The sequence below is a fragment of the Asterias amurensis genome, chromosome 6, assembly GCF_032118995.1.
Source record: "Asterias amurensis chromosome 6, ASM3211899v1".
In the NCBI taxonomy this organism is placed as follows: domain Eukaryota; kingdom Metazoa; phylum Echinodermata; class Asteroidea; order Forcipulatida; family Asteriidae; genus Asterias; species Asterias amurensis.
The window spans coordinates 11362010-11378789 of record NC_092653.1 but is presented as its reverse complement, the minus strand read 5'-3'; the positions used below and the strand labels follow the sequence as shown (position 1 = coordinate 11378789).

The following is a 16780-nucleotide window of genomic DNA, read 5'->3' as shown; positions in this document are numbered from 1 at the left end:
CATGCGACACCGGCACACTTCCCAAGTTCATTTTGGGCAGAGCTAGCTAGCTAGCAAGCTCTGGCCGGTTTTAACTAGCGCCCTCTACAGTTTCTTCTTGGTAAAACAAAATGGAAACCCCCATAAATAAAAAAGCGAGCGTGATTTGAAAGAATCATTGGACTTGATGTTTTTGAGCGAACGATAATGACTCTTTCAACGCAACAAAGTGATGAAGACTCGCAATTTATTCTGGTGGCCAAGGTGGACAATGCCAGGAATGTATCCAACGTTCTCAAAGCCGTACACTTCAAGGATAAAGAGGTAGGACCGATGACCGGATTTACGTTTCCAACGATTTGTGACAGTCACACCGTGACCATGCACACACAATCACATACAAACAATAACTCTGATGACTGTGTTGTGAGGCATGTGTGAGAAGGGGGTGAGCCTTAGAAGTACAATACATGCTATATATTAGCCTGCTGTAGGCCTACGTTTGTAGGTGATTGGTGAGCGTCATGGATAGAAAGTAGAAAGAACTGTGGATAACTAGCTGGGCCAATCCACTCCGTTTACATTTTACAATATGATACAAACCTTGTCCTTGCTCGCTTGTAATAATTCAATTTCAATACAAATTTTACAATATTGGTCAAACTATGCATGGGGCTAGCTAAAGCTAGGGTCAAACACGCAAGTCGGGGGGGGGGGGGGGAAGAGGGACGATTAAAAACTATCAAAAATAAAAAAGACTTGTAAAAAAGGCATCTTCTCCTTGGAAATTGTAAATTTATATAAAATGGGAAAATTCAAGGAATACCACGGTCCAAGGCAAAGATCTGCGGCAATGAATGGGGGCAATTGAATGAATGGGGGCAATGAATGGGGCCAAATGTCGAAGTACTAGATAGGCTTGGAATTACAGGGAGGCCACTGCCTTCATTGCCCTGGTCTTAGCCTTGGTGTCCTTTCAAAATTAAAAAAAATCCAATGGAAGTGCTCTTTGCAAAACAAAAGTAACCTTGCCCTATGAATTCCAGGCCTGACCAGGCCTGCTTCCAAATATTCACACAATAATAATACAGTAAATAATCCCCCATCATTACTTTTGACATTTTCAAACAGCTAGCAACAGTCTTTGCCAGCGAGAATGGTCTGAAAGTCACTGTTGAAGATTCCAAGAGCGTCCAGGCAAACGCCTTCATCCAAGCTGGCATCTTCCAGGACTATGTCATCAAGGAGCAGTCAGCAACGTTTATGGTCAACCTCACCATCTTGCTGGTAAGAAAATAAAACCCATAAGTCTCTCAAGGTTTTATGCACATATCAGTTGTAACCCTGTCCCTGGATGACCTGCAGCCAATTTCACGGAACGCTAGGATTAATCCTATCTGGAGTTAGGATGAGTAACGCGTCCTAAACTTAGGATCGTTCAATGCGTCTTAATGTCTGTGTTTGCGAAACTTAACTCGTCCTAAAGTCCTTAGATTAATCATAAGATAGGAAGAGTTTGGTGAAATCGACGACTGGGATTTTGAAATCTTGAAGAAGCCGGGACATAGACGGGGATGTGCACAAAAATGTGCACACTAGCCGGGATGACAAAAGAGTCTTAATAAGAGACGGCCGCAACCCTCCTCTTGCGGCCGTCGGGAGGAGGGTTACGTTATCGTAACTAACTAATAAGATTCATGCTCTGGTGTTTCTGAGTGTGGGTTCAAGTTCCAGTCATGACACTTGTATTCTTGAGCAAGATACTTTACAATAATTGCTTTGTCCTTGGGATGGAACATTAAAGACAGTGGACACTAAATTGGTAATTGTCAAAAACTAGTCTTCTTACTTGGTGTATCTCAACATATGCCTAAAATAACAAACCTGTGAAAATTTGAGCTCACTTGGCCACCGAAGTTGCGAGATAATAATGATAGAAAAAACACCCTTGTCACATGAAGTTGTGTGCTTCTAGATGGTTGATTTCGAGACCTCAAATCTGAGGTCTTGAAATCAAATTCATGGAAAATTACTTCTTTCTCGAAAACTATGTCACTTCAGAGGGAGCCGTTTCTTACAATGTTTTATACTATCAACCTCTCCCCATTGCTCGTCACCAAGTAAGGTTTTATGCTAAAAAAAAATTTGAATTTGTGTAACACTGTACAAGGATTGGTAGTGCTTGTAAAAAAAATGTAAAAAAACACTTATCATTGAAGAGTAGAGGTTAACCGCGGTTTAAAGGTTTCCTCAGGCACCCTTGGTTTCATTCCTCAGATATGTATTAATAATAATAGTATTTACTACTTTTGTACATTTGTTTCATTCTCAACAGGAATGTCTGACAATATTTGGGAGTGGAACGGCAGGCGTGACTCCTGCCCTGAAGATGTGCTATGGAGGCTATGGTACTCCGCTACTTCTACTGTAAGATAGTACTTGATTTAATTTGTATACCTTGTCCTTGGACTTTTTGTAAGATGAATTAAATCAAAATGAAACCAAGTTGCTTCAAATAAATAATAGATGAGGTCCATAAATAAATAAATAATAAAAATAAAATATCTGAAGTCTGGAGTTGAATAGTCCACGGCCCAATTTCAGAAAGCTGTTTAGCAGAAAACACTGCTTAACAAATTTATTTGCTAACCAGTGGGGCACCAGTCACAACTATGTAAACTTAAAAGGAATGTTGGCTGGTAAACTGTTTTTCCTAAGCCATATTGTTCTGTACTTGGCAAGTTTTTGGTGCTCTTAGAAATTTGCCCAGATGTCACCATGAGATTATTTTCTGCGAAAATGCATTCCACTGCATACAGTCTTTTATAATATTTGTTTGCAGATTGGAGGAAAATGGTGTGGTAACTGACTGCAGTATTAAGACCATGGAACCAGAGGAAACACTAGACTTCAATTTCTGCAGCTCCAACGTGGTTAATAAAATCATCATGAAGGTGGGCATTGTTCTTCCTTAAAGGGAAGGTACACGTTTGGTAATTGTCAAAGACTACCCTTCACAGTTGGTGTATCTCAACATATGCATAAAATAACAAACCTGTGAAAATTTGAGCTCAATCGGTCATTGAAGTTGCGAGATAATAATGAAAGAAAAAACACCCTTGTCACACGAAGTTGTGTGCGTTTACATGTTTGATTTCGAGACCTCAAGTTCTAAATCTGAGGTCTCGAAATCAAATTTTTGGAAAATTACTTCTTTCTCTAAAACTATGGCACTTCAGAGGGAGCCGTTTCTCACAATGTTTTATACCATCAACCTCTCCCCATTACTCGTCACCAAGTAAGGTTTTATGCTAATAATTATTTTGAGTAATTACCAATAGTGTCCACTGCCTTTAACAGTTGTCTGATCAGCTGGTCAAAAGCCAGTATACAGGAAGTCCAGGCTCTGGTGGTTCATTGTAAACGGTCAGCGGTTGAGTTAACTTGTGTAGTGGTATCTCACATGGCCTTTCACCTCTAGGATACAATTTCAAATCCTGCCCAGCACTATGCGGATTAGATTTTCGGTCCCAACGTGAATGCATGGGTTTTCCCTTGAATAATTTTCCCTCGACATCTATTCTTGTCTTCTCTCCATTGGGTTATTTGCTAGTACAGTGATACGTTAAACTTTTTTGAGAGTCCTTGGCTTCACAACCAGACTTTATAATTTAGGCTCTGCTATATGTTTTTAAATGTTTGAACTGCTCTACCTTATCTGTCTAATATGTTTCTTCTTCGCCAAACTCACCGTCCAGGACTCCGTTCTTCTTCCGAAAAAAACTCAGCTTAACACTCATGAATCTAGATTAACTTATGGCAAACACGCCTTCTCACACTCTGCTGCTGAACTTTGGAACACTCTCCCAATTAATGTCCGTAAATCTTCTGGTGTTGTTACTTTTAAGAAAAAACTTAAAACATATCTCTTTCCTAAATAGTAGATTAATGGTTTGTTTCCTGCAAGTTTTTGTTTATCCTTTTCTTTGTTATGCGCTTTGATCAAGTTTTGGAAAAGCGCATTATAAATACCTTTTATTATTATTACTTTTAAATGAAATGATGTGATGTCATAAGTAACATGGATTTACATACATGTAGGCTACCAATTCGGGCTAGAATAGATTTTAAAATTTTGGTTATCACTTCTTAGTGTATCTGTGACATTGCCCCTTTTTATCCTGAAAGTTTAGTTCAGGAGTATCAAACAGCTAGAAATCTGCGATCTTCACATAAATCCCTTCTGACTCCCCAGTAATTACAACAAGTCATTATGGTTACTACTCTTTCCAGCAGTTCAGTTAAAATGGAACAGTCTTTCAGAAGTTGTTAAACAGGATGGAACATCATTCAAAACCTGAGTGAAACATAACTGTTTACTTTGTAAGATTGTTGATTTTCCCTTCACAGCTTATAGGGCCCTCATGGTGTGGGCTATGAGAATGGTTTGGTCTACTAGTAGTAATACTTGGTTGTTATTTTTTCTTTTTCTAGTCGGATTGTCTGAAGGATGCATTCCAGGAGTTGGACATGACCAGCGAAGTCTTGGAGATCTTGATGTCCCCAGATAAACCTTATTTTAGACTGTCAACGTTCGGGCATGCTGGTAGCGCTCATGTAAGCTCATCTTCATCTTTAATTGAGTTTGTACCTTAGTTTTACAATGATGTGTTTGCTATCAGCATTTCTTGTTAACATTTTTTAATGCTTGGAAAAATGCTGCTTTCGTTCAACATCAATATGACAAGATGATGTCAATGTCTCAAGAACACTTTAAATTAATGCGACACTCATTGGGTCAGGACATGTATTTTCCTAATCCCCACCCTGACCCTAGCATGTGCATGAGGGGTTTTCAGAATAAAGAGCTGTCCAAAACAGACATCCCAGTGAATTTTCCATTATTTGTGAATTATAATTCTGAGCATATTTTTCAGTAGTATTTCAGTACAAAGATGATTTTCTGACAAGATGTTAGCCTTTCAAGTAGTCCTTTTATTGTCCAATCCAAGGATGCATTGTTTAAGACTTTACCTTGGCTCTATTTTCATTTTTCTTCTCACAGTCCGACTTCCCAAAAGATTCAGACCTTGTGGAGTCCTTCCAATGTTCCAAGACACAAACAAACAGGTAACAAGAATTTACAGTCTGTTGTAAGACATTTTTAAACATCTTTCCTGATTTGTCGGAACAATTGGGACGGTAGTGCATTCTGCTCTACAGCCATCCTTTGATTTCCCAAAACTCTTCCTAACTTAGGATTAATCTTAGCACTTGGGATGAGTTCAGTTCCACATCCGAAGACGTTAGGACGCATTGAACCCATCCAAAGTTAGGACAGGTTACTCGTCCTAACTCGAGGTAGGATTAATCCTAGCGTTTCGTGAAGTCGGCTACAGGCTCCTAGTGGATGATACCCATGCAGGCCTGGAATTTCATCTTTGAAAGGGCAAGGCCATTTTCATTTTAAAAGGACACTTCTATTGAAAATCTTAAAACAATGGGAAACCTTTGAAGGGGCACCAAGGCAAAGACATGGGGCACCAAGGCCATGGCTTCTGTGGCATGCGTGTAATTCAAGCCCTGCCCCTGCCTTCACCCTTAAAGACACTGGACACTATTGGTAATTGTCAAAGACCAGTCTTCCCACTTGGTGTATCTCAACATATGCATAAAATAACAAACCTGTGAAAATTTGGACTCAATTGGTCGTAGAAGTTACGAGGTAATTATGAAAGAAAAACACCCTAGTCACATAAAGCTCAGTGCTTTCAGATGCTTGATTTCGAAACAAAATTCTTTAAAAATTACTTCTTTCTCGAAAAATACGTCACTTCAGAGGGAGCCGTTTCTCACAATGTTTTATACAATCGACCACTCCCCATTACTTGTTACTAAGTAAGGTTTTATGCTAATAATTACTTTGAGTGTCCACTGCCTTTAAGGACTGTAAAGGGGGTAAGGTACGTACCTTACCCCCTTTATAGTCCTTAAACTAGCCCTGTTTCAGACCAAGGAGTATGTGGCAACTTGCCCCTGGCAGTTGATTTGGTTTGATATCCCAATAGCCCCCACTTTTTACACCAATACAAACAATTCATCAACATTGTTTTCCAGGCCATCATGTTTGTTTTTCCATCTCCAAGACCAGGGCCCAACTACATAGACCTGCTAAGCAACAAAAAGTAGCTAAGCACAACACAACTATGCTTTGGTTACCAGCCAAATACAATGTCACACATACTGCTTGTAGCTGGTGTCCTGCTTATCTTTGCTAAGCAGAAAATTGTTCAGCGATAATTTCAGCTGTACAGCAATAGGTATGCTTACACCAGGGCCCAATTTCAAAGAGCTGCTTAAGCAAAAATGTCATTGCTTAGTAAAATCAGATTACTGGCCAAGACTCCACTCAATTGTTATGCTAAGTAAACAATAGCTAAATACTAGTCATAAGCAATGTATATGGCATGACATTTTGGCCAGTAACATGTGTAAAATAAGCGAGCTATTTTCGTGCTTAAGCAAATTTTTTGCTTAAGCAGCTCTATGAAATTGGCCCCTGTATACACTTACCAGCCAACCACTATGTCACTGGTACTGTCTGTTAATGGCATCCCGCTCATTTTTGCTCTGCAGACAATTATTGTTCAGCAATATTTTCTGCTTAAAAGCAGAGCTATGAAATATGGCTAGGCACTTGGTTAACACTATTCTGTAATATTTTTTCCCCTTTTTAATTTTTTTCTTCCTGTAGAGCTATGAAATTTGGCTTGGCATCCATAAACATTGTTCTCTATAATATTTTGTTTTCTTATTTTCTTATAGGTACAAAGTGGTCCTCCTTAAACCTACAGTGAAGGCGTTGATGTCCTCCTCCAAGGTGTCAATACGAACGGATAACAGAGGCTTTCTCTCACTCCAGTACATGATCCGAAATGAAGACGGACAAATTTGCTTTGTGGAATATTATGTGAGTACATGTACAGCTCCCATGGTTTGTGACAATTCAAAGTTTCGAACAGTCTTTTTTCGTTTCTCCTGAAGACAATCAGAGCATACCGATCGAAACATCAAGTTGGTTCAACACCGGGTCTTTTCCCAACATGCTTCTCTTAACTTTAATGGATTAAAATGGTAACTCGTAACTTTGGCACTCTAGCACCTAACAAACTCAACAAAGCACAAATACAAATTCAGCACTGCAAAGGCATTCGCAACTGCCCCTCCAGGATGCTACAGTGTTTACATGTGACATTCCCCATTTGCATAATATTGGCAATGACCAGGGGGCATTGAGGCAATCGCCTTTGTTGCCTCCGTGAAGTATCAGGCATGGGAGTGGGTATTTCAGATGGTAAGGGGTGTTTTTTATCTCACGTGAGACAGTTTACAGTTAACAATACTTTATGGCAACTAATTTCAGTCAACCTATTTCAATTTGCATTGTAAAGGATATTGACTATTAAGGCGTGAAAGAACAGGTCTTGAGATCACTTGGTGCCAAGTTTGTTAGTCAAAAGTAGGCCAGCATGGTTCAAGTATGGTGTTCAAGACTTGTTTGGTGCCAAGTGGCTGCTGAGCTTGCCAGGTGCTGAAATTCCCAGTTTAAAATCAAAGTTGTATTTAGGCATTGTGGTAGTGTTTAAAACCTTGGGGACTACCCTGCCTAACCAGTTTGTATTATAAGATATGTTACTATCAAGAGAACAAAATAAAATGTCCACCTCTAAATACATTTAAGTTTTATTGACCTTTTTATTTGCAAAAAAAATAGTTAATGGTCTGACATTTTGACCCTTGCAGAGTCTTTCTTTAAGGCTAAAAGCTTTTTTATAATGAGACAAAATTACTCAGAACTTCTAAGTTTGCTGAGCAGAAAGAGATTACCAATGAAAATCCCATGTATTGTATTGTTTTAGGGCTGGAGTTACATTGAGGCAACATTGCTTCTGTTGCCCTGGTCTTGGCCTCTTTTACCCTGATCTTGGCCTTGGTGCCCTTCCAAAATGGCCTTCAGGCCAAGTCACACAGGCCCCAATACTGCACAGGCCCTGATAACGAGAACGGAAACGATAAAAATGCACGCCCTTGATTGGTTGAATGAGCGTGGGTGTATTCTGCTTGGAGCATTTCAACCAATCGAGGGCGTGCATTTTTATCATTTTTGTTCTCGTTTTCTGGGCCTGTGTGACTTGGCCTTTACCCTCTCAAAGATCAAATTCCAGGCCTGTTGTTGGTATACAAATATCACCGATTCACTGCAAGCTTCTGCTTACATGTTATTAGTTTAGCTGCTTAGCAAATTTCTGTATTGAGTAATTAGGTAAATAAAATCAAATAATAAACCATAAGGGAAACTGACTGGGAAAATTTTGAATTTTAAAAAGAAAAAAGGATTTGAACCAATGACATTCGTTACTATGCCGTCCTTTCAGTATGTAGCCCTATGTTGGCAGTGTGATCCCTGGTTAAATGGCAGTTGGCGATTGTATGGCTTCTGACTAGCACACCTTAACAAAGATGTTGTAAATTTTTCTTTATTCAACCCCAAATCAACTAGTTAAATAACACAAACCAAACATGATTCTTTTTTGTTGTTGATGTAATAACTGTCTTTGATCTTTTTTCTTGTTTTCCTACAGTGTGCTCCAGATGAGGAAAGTGAAGAGGATAATGAGTGAGGAGCCATCTTAACTCTGAGGGCGCCATCTTGTGTTCCCACCACACCAATCCATGTTTTCAGACTGAGGCTAAGAAGTACATACATGTATAGTCTGGTACCTTAGAGGCATCATTGTTACATCAACCATACCATAAAAGGAAACCAAGCAAGATGAAGTGAATATTAATTTTGGTTTTTACCCATACACCGATGTGTGTTAGCACTGTATACTCAGTACTTTCCCGAGTCCTGTGAAAAAATATCACAGGCATGTTACTCGGGTGGGATTCGAACCCACGACCCTTGCAATTCTAGAGCAGTGTCTAGATGAAGTGAGGCATACCTCTAAAGACGAAATCTGAAGGTGGTCAGCTCTTTGTTTTCTTTTTATCACGCAATGACTGTGAGTTCTCATGCAGTTTATCACAAATGTGATCACTGTTGTTGTGACGACAGTTCAAGTGAATAATCCACTTGTTTCATATTTAAGTGTCCAGGGGTCGATTTCACAAAGATAGTCCTAAAAGTCCTTATTTAGAACTAGTCCTGTGACTCTTTAGGAACTATTACAAACTTGAGGCTAGTCCTAAGTTAAGATGAGAGTAACTCAGCCTTAATTGAGATAAAACTAGTCTAAACTCTTTGTGAAATCCCCCTAGTTACACCAGTCGCTTAACTGTACAAATGAAAGTTTCACTTCAGCCGGTTCATATTGAAGTGTCCAGTTACACCAGTCCTTTTACTGAAGATACAAATCGTTTCGGATGAGGGTGAATCTCCTTCGAAGCGGAGGAAGGGAATGATTTTCATCTCCGTCTTGGTTCTTTCACCTGAACGACGTAACGTTGGGCAACCTTTAAGGCCGGTGAGTAGCCATCGGCGTATGAGTTGTCCTCAAATAGTACACAGTAGTCGTCCATAGGCTGAGACAGGGTATGAGAAGAAATAGAACTCAACAATTACTCTGGATTACTGGCCTGAGGCCACTTCATTGGGCAAGAAACTCATCAATAGACGATGTGACCTCTGACGTCACTCGAATACCATAACATGATTCACGCGCATACCGCCGGGCAAAACCTTTGTGTTTTGGCAGCAAGCTGGAAAGTACACGCAATCTTACCATGACTACGCATCTTTTAGTCCAGCGAAACAAGATGTGTACAGTGTTTTGTCAACAGAGGGCGGTTTCATTGTCAACATAAGTCACATCGTCTATAGGCATGTCTGGCGGTCTTGGGTTTTTAAATTGATAATGCATCTCGGTGTGTATAATCTTGATCTAAAAAGAAATTATGTTCAAAGGTTGGCTGAAGTCTGATAAATATCTTTCTGTTGAAGTATCTCAATTGCTTGTTCAAACAAAAATAGTTTGCTGTATTCAACTGTGTAGTTTATTCTCCCTCTCATCACTCTTGTAAGAAAAATTCTGGTCCAGTTCAAATTTTGAGCCACAAATTAAAAACTCAAGGTCTGAAGAAAACAGTTCTCAAAACATTGTAAAAACAAATATTCTGATTGGTATTTCAAAATTGTTGTGTAAGTTTATAGATTGTTATAAACTTAATCTTGCTGGTCTGTACAATTTTAAATCCATGGCAGGTATGCAAAAAAACAAGTTCGAAAGTTTTATTTTTTAGTGTAAATATTTATGTATTATACTTGACAAATAAAACATTTTAGTTTTTCGATCAAATATTTATTTTCTTAATATTTTATGATGTTATAGACCCCTGCATGAGGTCAGAAGCTCATTAGTGCCCTCACTAAGGTCACAGGGAGACCTGTTGTGGCAGAGAGTTTGCGTGGAGAGTACACATGTGTCAATTTGTATGTTTGGCGTAAGCTATGGCAGCCTATGCAAGAGGATTTAAGTGTACTCAACCACTGTGGTTGTTTACCATGAATAACATGGGCCAAATGGAGGTAAAGTGAAATAAAAATATGTTTAAAAGTAATACATAAACAGGTTAGCAAGTCTGAAAGCTAACTGGTTATGAAGCTCATTCCAGAACAATTTTTCTGTGAAATATTTTCCTCTAAAATGAAGTCATATTCAAGAAAACCGTGTCAACAACCGGTTGTGGTTAATACAACCAACATTATATACACTGGACACTATTGGTAATTGTCAAAGACCAGTCTTCTCACTTGGTGTAACTCAACATATGCATAAAATAACAAGTCTGTAAAAATTTGAGCTCAATTGGTCGTTGGAGTTGCGAGATAATAATGAAAGAAAAAATACCCTTGTTACACGAAGTTGTGTGCTTTCAGATGCTTGATTTCGAGACCTCAAATTCTAATTCTGAGGTCTCGAAATCAAATTTGAAAACTACGTATTTCAGAGAGAGCCATTTCTCACAATGTTTAATACTATCAACCTCTCCCGATTACTTGTTACCAGGTAAGGTTTTATGCCAATGATTATTTTGAGTAATTACCAATAGTGTCAACTGCCCTAAAGGACAAGGTTATTTCATGCTGAAAGTTGTGCATGGTTTGTCACTATTTTCTCCAAACCTCAAACAACATACATGCGTTAAGACCAAAATATCACAGGTTTGTTATTTCATATTGATCACAAAAACATGAACATTGTTTACTATCTAATCATGTGTAATATCTTTACACCAAATAAAATGCACTCACCCCTTCTGGTGGACCGTCTATTAATGCTCGGTAGAAACAGGTGGTCTGTGGGTACAGTGCCATCACTAACTGTAATCAGAAAAAAAACCACAAAATCAACGTTTTGTATGTCTCAATATCAAAGTCTGCATGTACGTTATTGGTCAAGTAAAATGCATACTAACTACTTCTCAATGTCAGAAATTAATTCTTTTGGAACAATAGACCTTAGTAACCAAGGACGAAGAAATATGTGTCCTTAAAGGAACACGTTGCCTTGGATCGGACGAGTTGGTCAAAACAAAAGCGTTTGTAACCGTTTTTTATATAATGCATATGGTTGGAAAGATGTTTTAAAAGTAGAATACAATGATCTACACAAGTTTGCCTCGAAATTGCGTGGTTTTCCTTCTACTGTGCGAACTAACACGTTCGGCCATTTATGGGAGTCAAAATGTTGACCCCCATAAATGGCCGACGTGTTAGTCGACGAGGTAAAGGGAAAACCATGCAATTTTGAGGCATGTTTGTGTGGATCATTGTATTCTACTTTTACAAGATCTTTCCAGCCATATGCATTTTATAAAAAACGGTTGCAAACGCTTTCCAAAGACCAACTCGACCGATCCAAGGCAATGTGTTCCTTTAAGCAAGACACTTTTACCGTTATGGTTAAGTGTCTTGCTTAAGGACACAAGCATCCTGACTGGGACTCGAACCCACACTCTGCTGATCAGAAACACCAGAGTTTGAGTCCAGTTCTTTGAACTACTAGGCCACGACAAACTATCATCCACTGTGGTTTTTAACTACATTGGCCTGCAATTACAATGTTATGTAATGTTGTGCCACATTGCTACACAACATGTGCTGTTGAGTGCTTTCAAATGGTTGGTCAACTCGATGGTAAATGTTAAATAAATGTACATACAAAATGTAAATCACAATATTAACAAGAACTAGTTCTTATATAGCGCATTTTGCAATAGCGTCACAAGGCACTTTACAATAGTGGCCTGTGTCCTTTAGTATTTCTTGGCTCCCTGAGCTGCCGTGTGGCGCTTGTGACTTTTAAAATTAGAAACCTAAATGGTTTGACCTTTGACCTTACCGTGCCTTTCTTGAAGAGAGCCTCGGGGTTGGTTTCTGGGTTGGCTTTCATCAGCGGAAGAGGCACTATTCTCCGCTTGGATAACAAATGTCGTCTGCAATCAAATCAAGTAACACTGCTATTATACATCAAGTTATCTTTAAGAGGACTCTCATTTAATATGTGTTAATTTCACATTCAAATTCAAATTTTGAAAATATTTATTATTTGAAATTAGGTGAGGTTTGCGGAAACCATATTTTCCAATCTTCAGCAACTTTGTACACTGTTTCTAAATTCTTCCCCACACCATCTCTGGAAGTGGAGTGAACCAAACCTGCATCAGATTCAAGTTCAAATTGACAAGGTTGAAGAAAATGTTTAATTTCCTAATTAATCCCATGGCTTATATTTTCTGGTTGATTTCTGTTTTCTTTGTCCTCAGTGAGATGGTGGTTACTGCTCTCACAGTAATGTGTGAAGCCCCATCATTGTTAAATATTTTGAGTGTCATACTATATTAGCATTTGGCGTGTTTAAAAGGTCTTTTTAATATTATTATTTTGTTTTTATGATTTCAATGAGAAGTAACTCACTCTTTCCCTTCTTCATCAATATCATCAACTTCGTATTTATTTGTAGCGGCATTAAATGACACGACCTCAGCCAAGATCCAGTTTTCATCTCCGTCACTTCCTTTGACCCGAGCGGCCACTTTGTCTCCAAGCTTCGCCAGGTAGTTGTTTTCTCCTGAGATGGCACCACACAGAGGAGGCGGGCTGAAAGTTACAAACGTATGAGTGGTCAACTGTTAAAGTTGTCAAACTCACTCTATACAGCTATTTTTATTTTTATTTATACTACTGGGTAAAATGAGCTCATCCTGAAAGCTGTTTTCAAATGATGCCCAGTCCAACCACTGAATTATGAAACATGCAGGACACCAGTCACAAATTGTACGTGTGACATGGTGGTTTGGCTCGTAACCTTATTTTGGTGAGCAAAATTTGGTGGTGTTCAGCTGCTTTATCAGCTATTTTGCTCCCAAGCATTTAAGGAAACACTGCAGTGTACTTGATGTGTTTAGGTCAACGTGGTCCAGTGGTAACACTGCATGACATGCAATCACATGTTGTGGGTTTGAATCCTACCACGCCAACCGCTGATTCTACAACGACTAGAATAAGTATTGTCTTTTAGTTACCAAATCTCAATTTCCTGATTTGTGCAACTCATAATCATAGACGTTAAACCAATGTTAGTATGAGAGAGATTAGCTGTTGCCAGGTGTTTATATCCCCTTGGCAATTTTGCCCTGTTCCCTTGAAGAGAATATCATGAACACAGACAGACAAACAGACAGACAGTCTCAAACTCACCTCTCCCCGGGTCGACCAATCCACAACGGTAGTGTCAGGGCAGCTTGTTGTAGCATTGTCATCAGCACACCTCTCCTCATAGTCTTTCTTGGTCCATCCATGTCTGTGTACAACCCAGCATTCTTAGCCTGGAGGCGCTGTTCATTCCGTACTGACTTGATGTCCGCTATTTTCTTCAGTGCCTTCCGGAGTATTCTATAAGTTTTAGATTAAGTTTGAAAAATTACATGACAATATTTACAAGATAAAAACATCAACAACTAAGTAGACAACAATACAACAATAATTATAAATTGGAAAATATCCAGTAAAAGTGTAAAAGAACAAGAAAAAGGAAATTATACACAGATTTGTCTGCCTCAAATCTGTAAAAAGTATATCAAATTCAACTTTAAAAGATTGCAAGCTAGAGACTCACTCCTGCTAGAGAGACTCAATTCTGCATTTTAGAAAAGTCACTGTTTAAGAAAAACAAATACTTAAAACATCAGACTTTAGCAAACGTACTCAGCCTCCGACTCTGCCTCCCCAACAGCCGACTGGTAAAGTGTCCTCAGCTTGGTCTTGAAATATGGAGAAATCTTCCCCTCAGAGTTCATGCGTTCATGGGTCTTGTTAATTGTGGAGAGCGTCTGTTCACTCTTCGCTCTCTCTACCTGAGTCTCTTTGACGAGGGTGTGTAACTCCTTCAGCATGTCTTGAATGGATGCTCCAGCATCGGTGATTGCTGCATGGGCCTAATCAGGAAGAGAGAAACAGGTCCAAAACACAACTTAATTAATAATGTATTTTCAGTGTAGAGTTCTGAAGTCATTATGTTTGCATCAGGGATGATGGCACAGAACCAAATTTTGCTGCATTCAGCAGAGTTTCCATTTCAACTACATTCCCTTGTTTATTTACTGTATTCGGCTTATATTTCTGGGTGTGAAAAACCCAGGATGCCTCATAAATTAACTTAATTTACTGTACACTGTAGCTGGCAAGCCTGAGGAAAACAGTATACAAGGGTGCTTGCTTTGTAAACCACAACCAACAGGGTTAACCTCTTCTCTTCCCTGATAAGTCTTCAGGGTTCTTTAATGTGCACTACCAATTCTTGTATACCGGACCCATGGCTGAATGTAAAATTTAAAGAAACTGCCAATATGCTAAAGGATCTTCCTCAAGGACACCAAGTGCCACGACCGGGACTCGAACACACACTCTGCTATAAATCAGAAACACCAGAGCTCTAGTCCAGTGGTCTTAACCGCTCAGTCATGGCAAGCCACTTTTATCAGGGTGCCAGGAGAAAGCTGGGATTGGGGGAGGGGGTTTAGCAGGGTCCCTAAAGAAAACAGGGGTTAGATTTATGATGTGTAATAATCATTACTTGAGCAGCAGGCGATGCAGCAGCTTGTGTCGCAGCAGCAGGTGCCGCTGAGGATGGGGTATTCTTATCTGTAGAGCTAGAGCTAGATGAGGATGAAGGTCCATTGCCAGACCCAGGGACTGTGCTGGAAGGAGCACCTGACTTGGTACGTCTCATTGCTTATCCAATTCTGTGTCTGTACTGGAGATGGAGAGATCAGTTAGAAATTGTCAATTAGATAAATGACAAATATATTCCTGAACCTTTCGACTTCAAGACATGTCTGGATTTTCACATTTGAGAGGAAGAGGGCAAGGCCACATTGATCTACACTGTAATGGAAAATCTTTCAAATTCTTAAATTCTGACACTTGGCCCAGTTCCACGAATGTTAAACAGTATTATACTAAACATAAACACCACCCCCACTAAAGTAAAGCTTAAATTAGAAGCTAAGTATCCAGATCTAGACAAAATGTGTAAAGTTTCTGTGTACATGTAATTTTTGTAAACAAAAGTTAAAGCATGTCAAACATTAGAGTTAGACTACACTAAATTAGTAAAATGATTGATCCATAACTAAATCAGTCAGTTGGGTTCAAGTTGTACTTATTACGCTGCATATTAAATGTTAACTATCAAATCATGTGAATAGAATTTATTATCAAGTCGGTACACACTCACATTCAAATTTTTTGTCGTCTGCAAAAAAAAACCTGCGTATTTCAATGCATGTATTTTTGTCTGGCTGGGGTGCTATTTTGCCAGTATTTTTTCAACTGTTTATGCAAAACTTGACACCCCAAAAAGTACCCTTTATTAAATGATCTCTTTAAGAAATCTTAGTTCTGTGAAAACACTCACCAAATCAGAGAGTTTCCTGAGTATTTCGGTGATCGTGGAAGACAATGTTTATCTTCTCGGATTTTATTGTTGTTGGTTAATTTCAACCTCATTCCTCGTTTCCCTCGAAAGCCCTCGTTCTCTCGATCAATTACGTTGGTTTCATATTCTGCGCTCTGCGTACGAAATTGTCAATTAGACAGGTAACGTGTTAGACGTCAGGGTTCTAAGACTTGGGCAATTTTCACAGCTATCGGTGCGCCATCGCGTAATAAAAGGCCGGGACATTAAAGGAACACGTTGCCTTGGATCGGTCGAGTTGGTCTTTGAAAAGCGTTTGTAACTGTTTTTTATAAAATGCATATGAGTGGAAAGATGTTGTAAAAGTAGAAGACAATGATCTACACAAACATGCCTCGAACTTGCACGGTTTTCCCTTTACCTCGCCAAATCACACGGTCGGCCATTTATGGGAGTCAAATTTTTGACTCCCATAAATGGCCGACTGTTTCAGTTCGCGCAGTAAAAGGAATACATGTACCACGCAATTTCGAGGCAAACTTGTGTGGATAATTGTATTCTACTTTTACAACATCTTTCCAACCATAATGCATTTTATAAAAAACGGTTACCAACTCGTCCGCTCCAAGGCAACGTGTCCTTTTAGTTTCTGCACCAATGACTTCGTACAAGTCGTACGAGTAAATCTCACAATAATTAATTGGCGTAACTGGTTTTTAAGGTCGTTTTCAATATGAATTGAGTCTAACATCAAATCATACCTCAATGATACATGTATGCCATCAACAAATTTCATCGTTTTTATGCTAATAATGAATCCT

The 16780-nt window shown here is 39.1% G+C and overlaps 2 protein-coding genes across 3 annotated transcripts; one reads left to right on the top strand and one right to left on the bottom strand.

Moving 5' to 3' along the window:
- Positions 1-117: 117 nt before the first annotated feature.
- LOC139938771 (cell cycle checkpoint protein RAD1-like) lies at positions 118-8762 on the top strand. Its single transcript, XM_071934393.1, has 8 exons — positions 118-303; positions 1111-1266; positions 2315-2406; positions 2822-2933; positions 4474-4596; positions 5045-5109; positions 6805-6949; positions 8622-8762. Exons 1-8 carry the CDS (start codon positions 187-189, stop codon positions 8658-8660), a joined length of 849 nt encoding a protein of 282 aa, XP_071790494.1. The 5' UTR covers positions 118-186; the 3' UTR covers positions 8661-8762.
- A 665-nt stretch (positions 8763-9427) lies between these two features.
- LOC139938770 (SAGA-associated factor 29-like) lies at positions 9428-16046 on the bottom strand. Of its 2 annotated transcripts, none has more exons than XM_071934391.1 (8): positions 15960-16046; positions 15117-15296; positions 14249-14478; positions 13742-13936; positions 12959-13141; positions 12384-12477; positions 11294-11362; positions 9428-9564 (listed from the first exon to the last, which is right to left on the bottom strand). In XM_071934391.1, exons 2-8 carry the CDS (start codon positions 15270-15272, stop codon positions 9448-9450), a joined length of 1044 nt encoding a protein of 347 aa, XP_071790492.1. In that variant the 5' UTR covers positions 15273-15296; positions 15960-16046; the 3' UTR covers positions 9428-9447. The 2 variants fall into 2 exon arrangements, with proteins under 2 accessions (XP_071790492.1, XP_071790493.1); XM_071934392.1 differs by having other exon boundaries at positions 15117-15291; positions 15960-16042.
- Between the last annotated feature and the right edge of the window lie 734 nt (positions 16047-16780).

Excerpts from the sequence above, each read along its gene's own strand:
- LOC139938771 (XM_071934393.1), top strand. The coding sequence starts at position 187 with ATGACTCTTTCAACGCAACAAAGTGATGAAGACTCGCAATTTATTCTG. Across the intron at positions 1,267-2,314 it reads TCAACCTCACCATCTTGCTG|GAATGTCTGACAATATTTGG; the intron begins GTAAGAAAATAA and ends CATTCTCAACAG. Across the intron at positions 4,597-5,044 it reads GGCATGCTGGTAGCGCTCAT|TCCGACTTCCCAAAAGATTC; the intron begins GTAAGCTCATCT and ends TTCTTCTCACAG.
- LOC139938770 (XM_071934391.1), bottom strand. The coding sequence starts at position 15,272 with ATGAGACGTACCAAGTCAGGTGCTCCTTCCAGCACAGTCCCTGGGTCT. Across the intron at positions 13,937-14,248 it reads GAGGCAGAGTCGGAGGCTGA|AATACTCCGGAAGGCACTGA; the intron begins GTACGTTTGCTA and ends TAAAACTTATAG. Across the intron at positions 9,565-11,293 it reads TAGACGGTCCACCAGAAGGG|CCTATGGACGACTACTGTGT; the intron begins GTGAGTGCATTT and ends ACCCTGTCTCAG.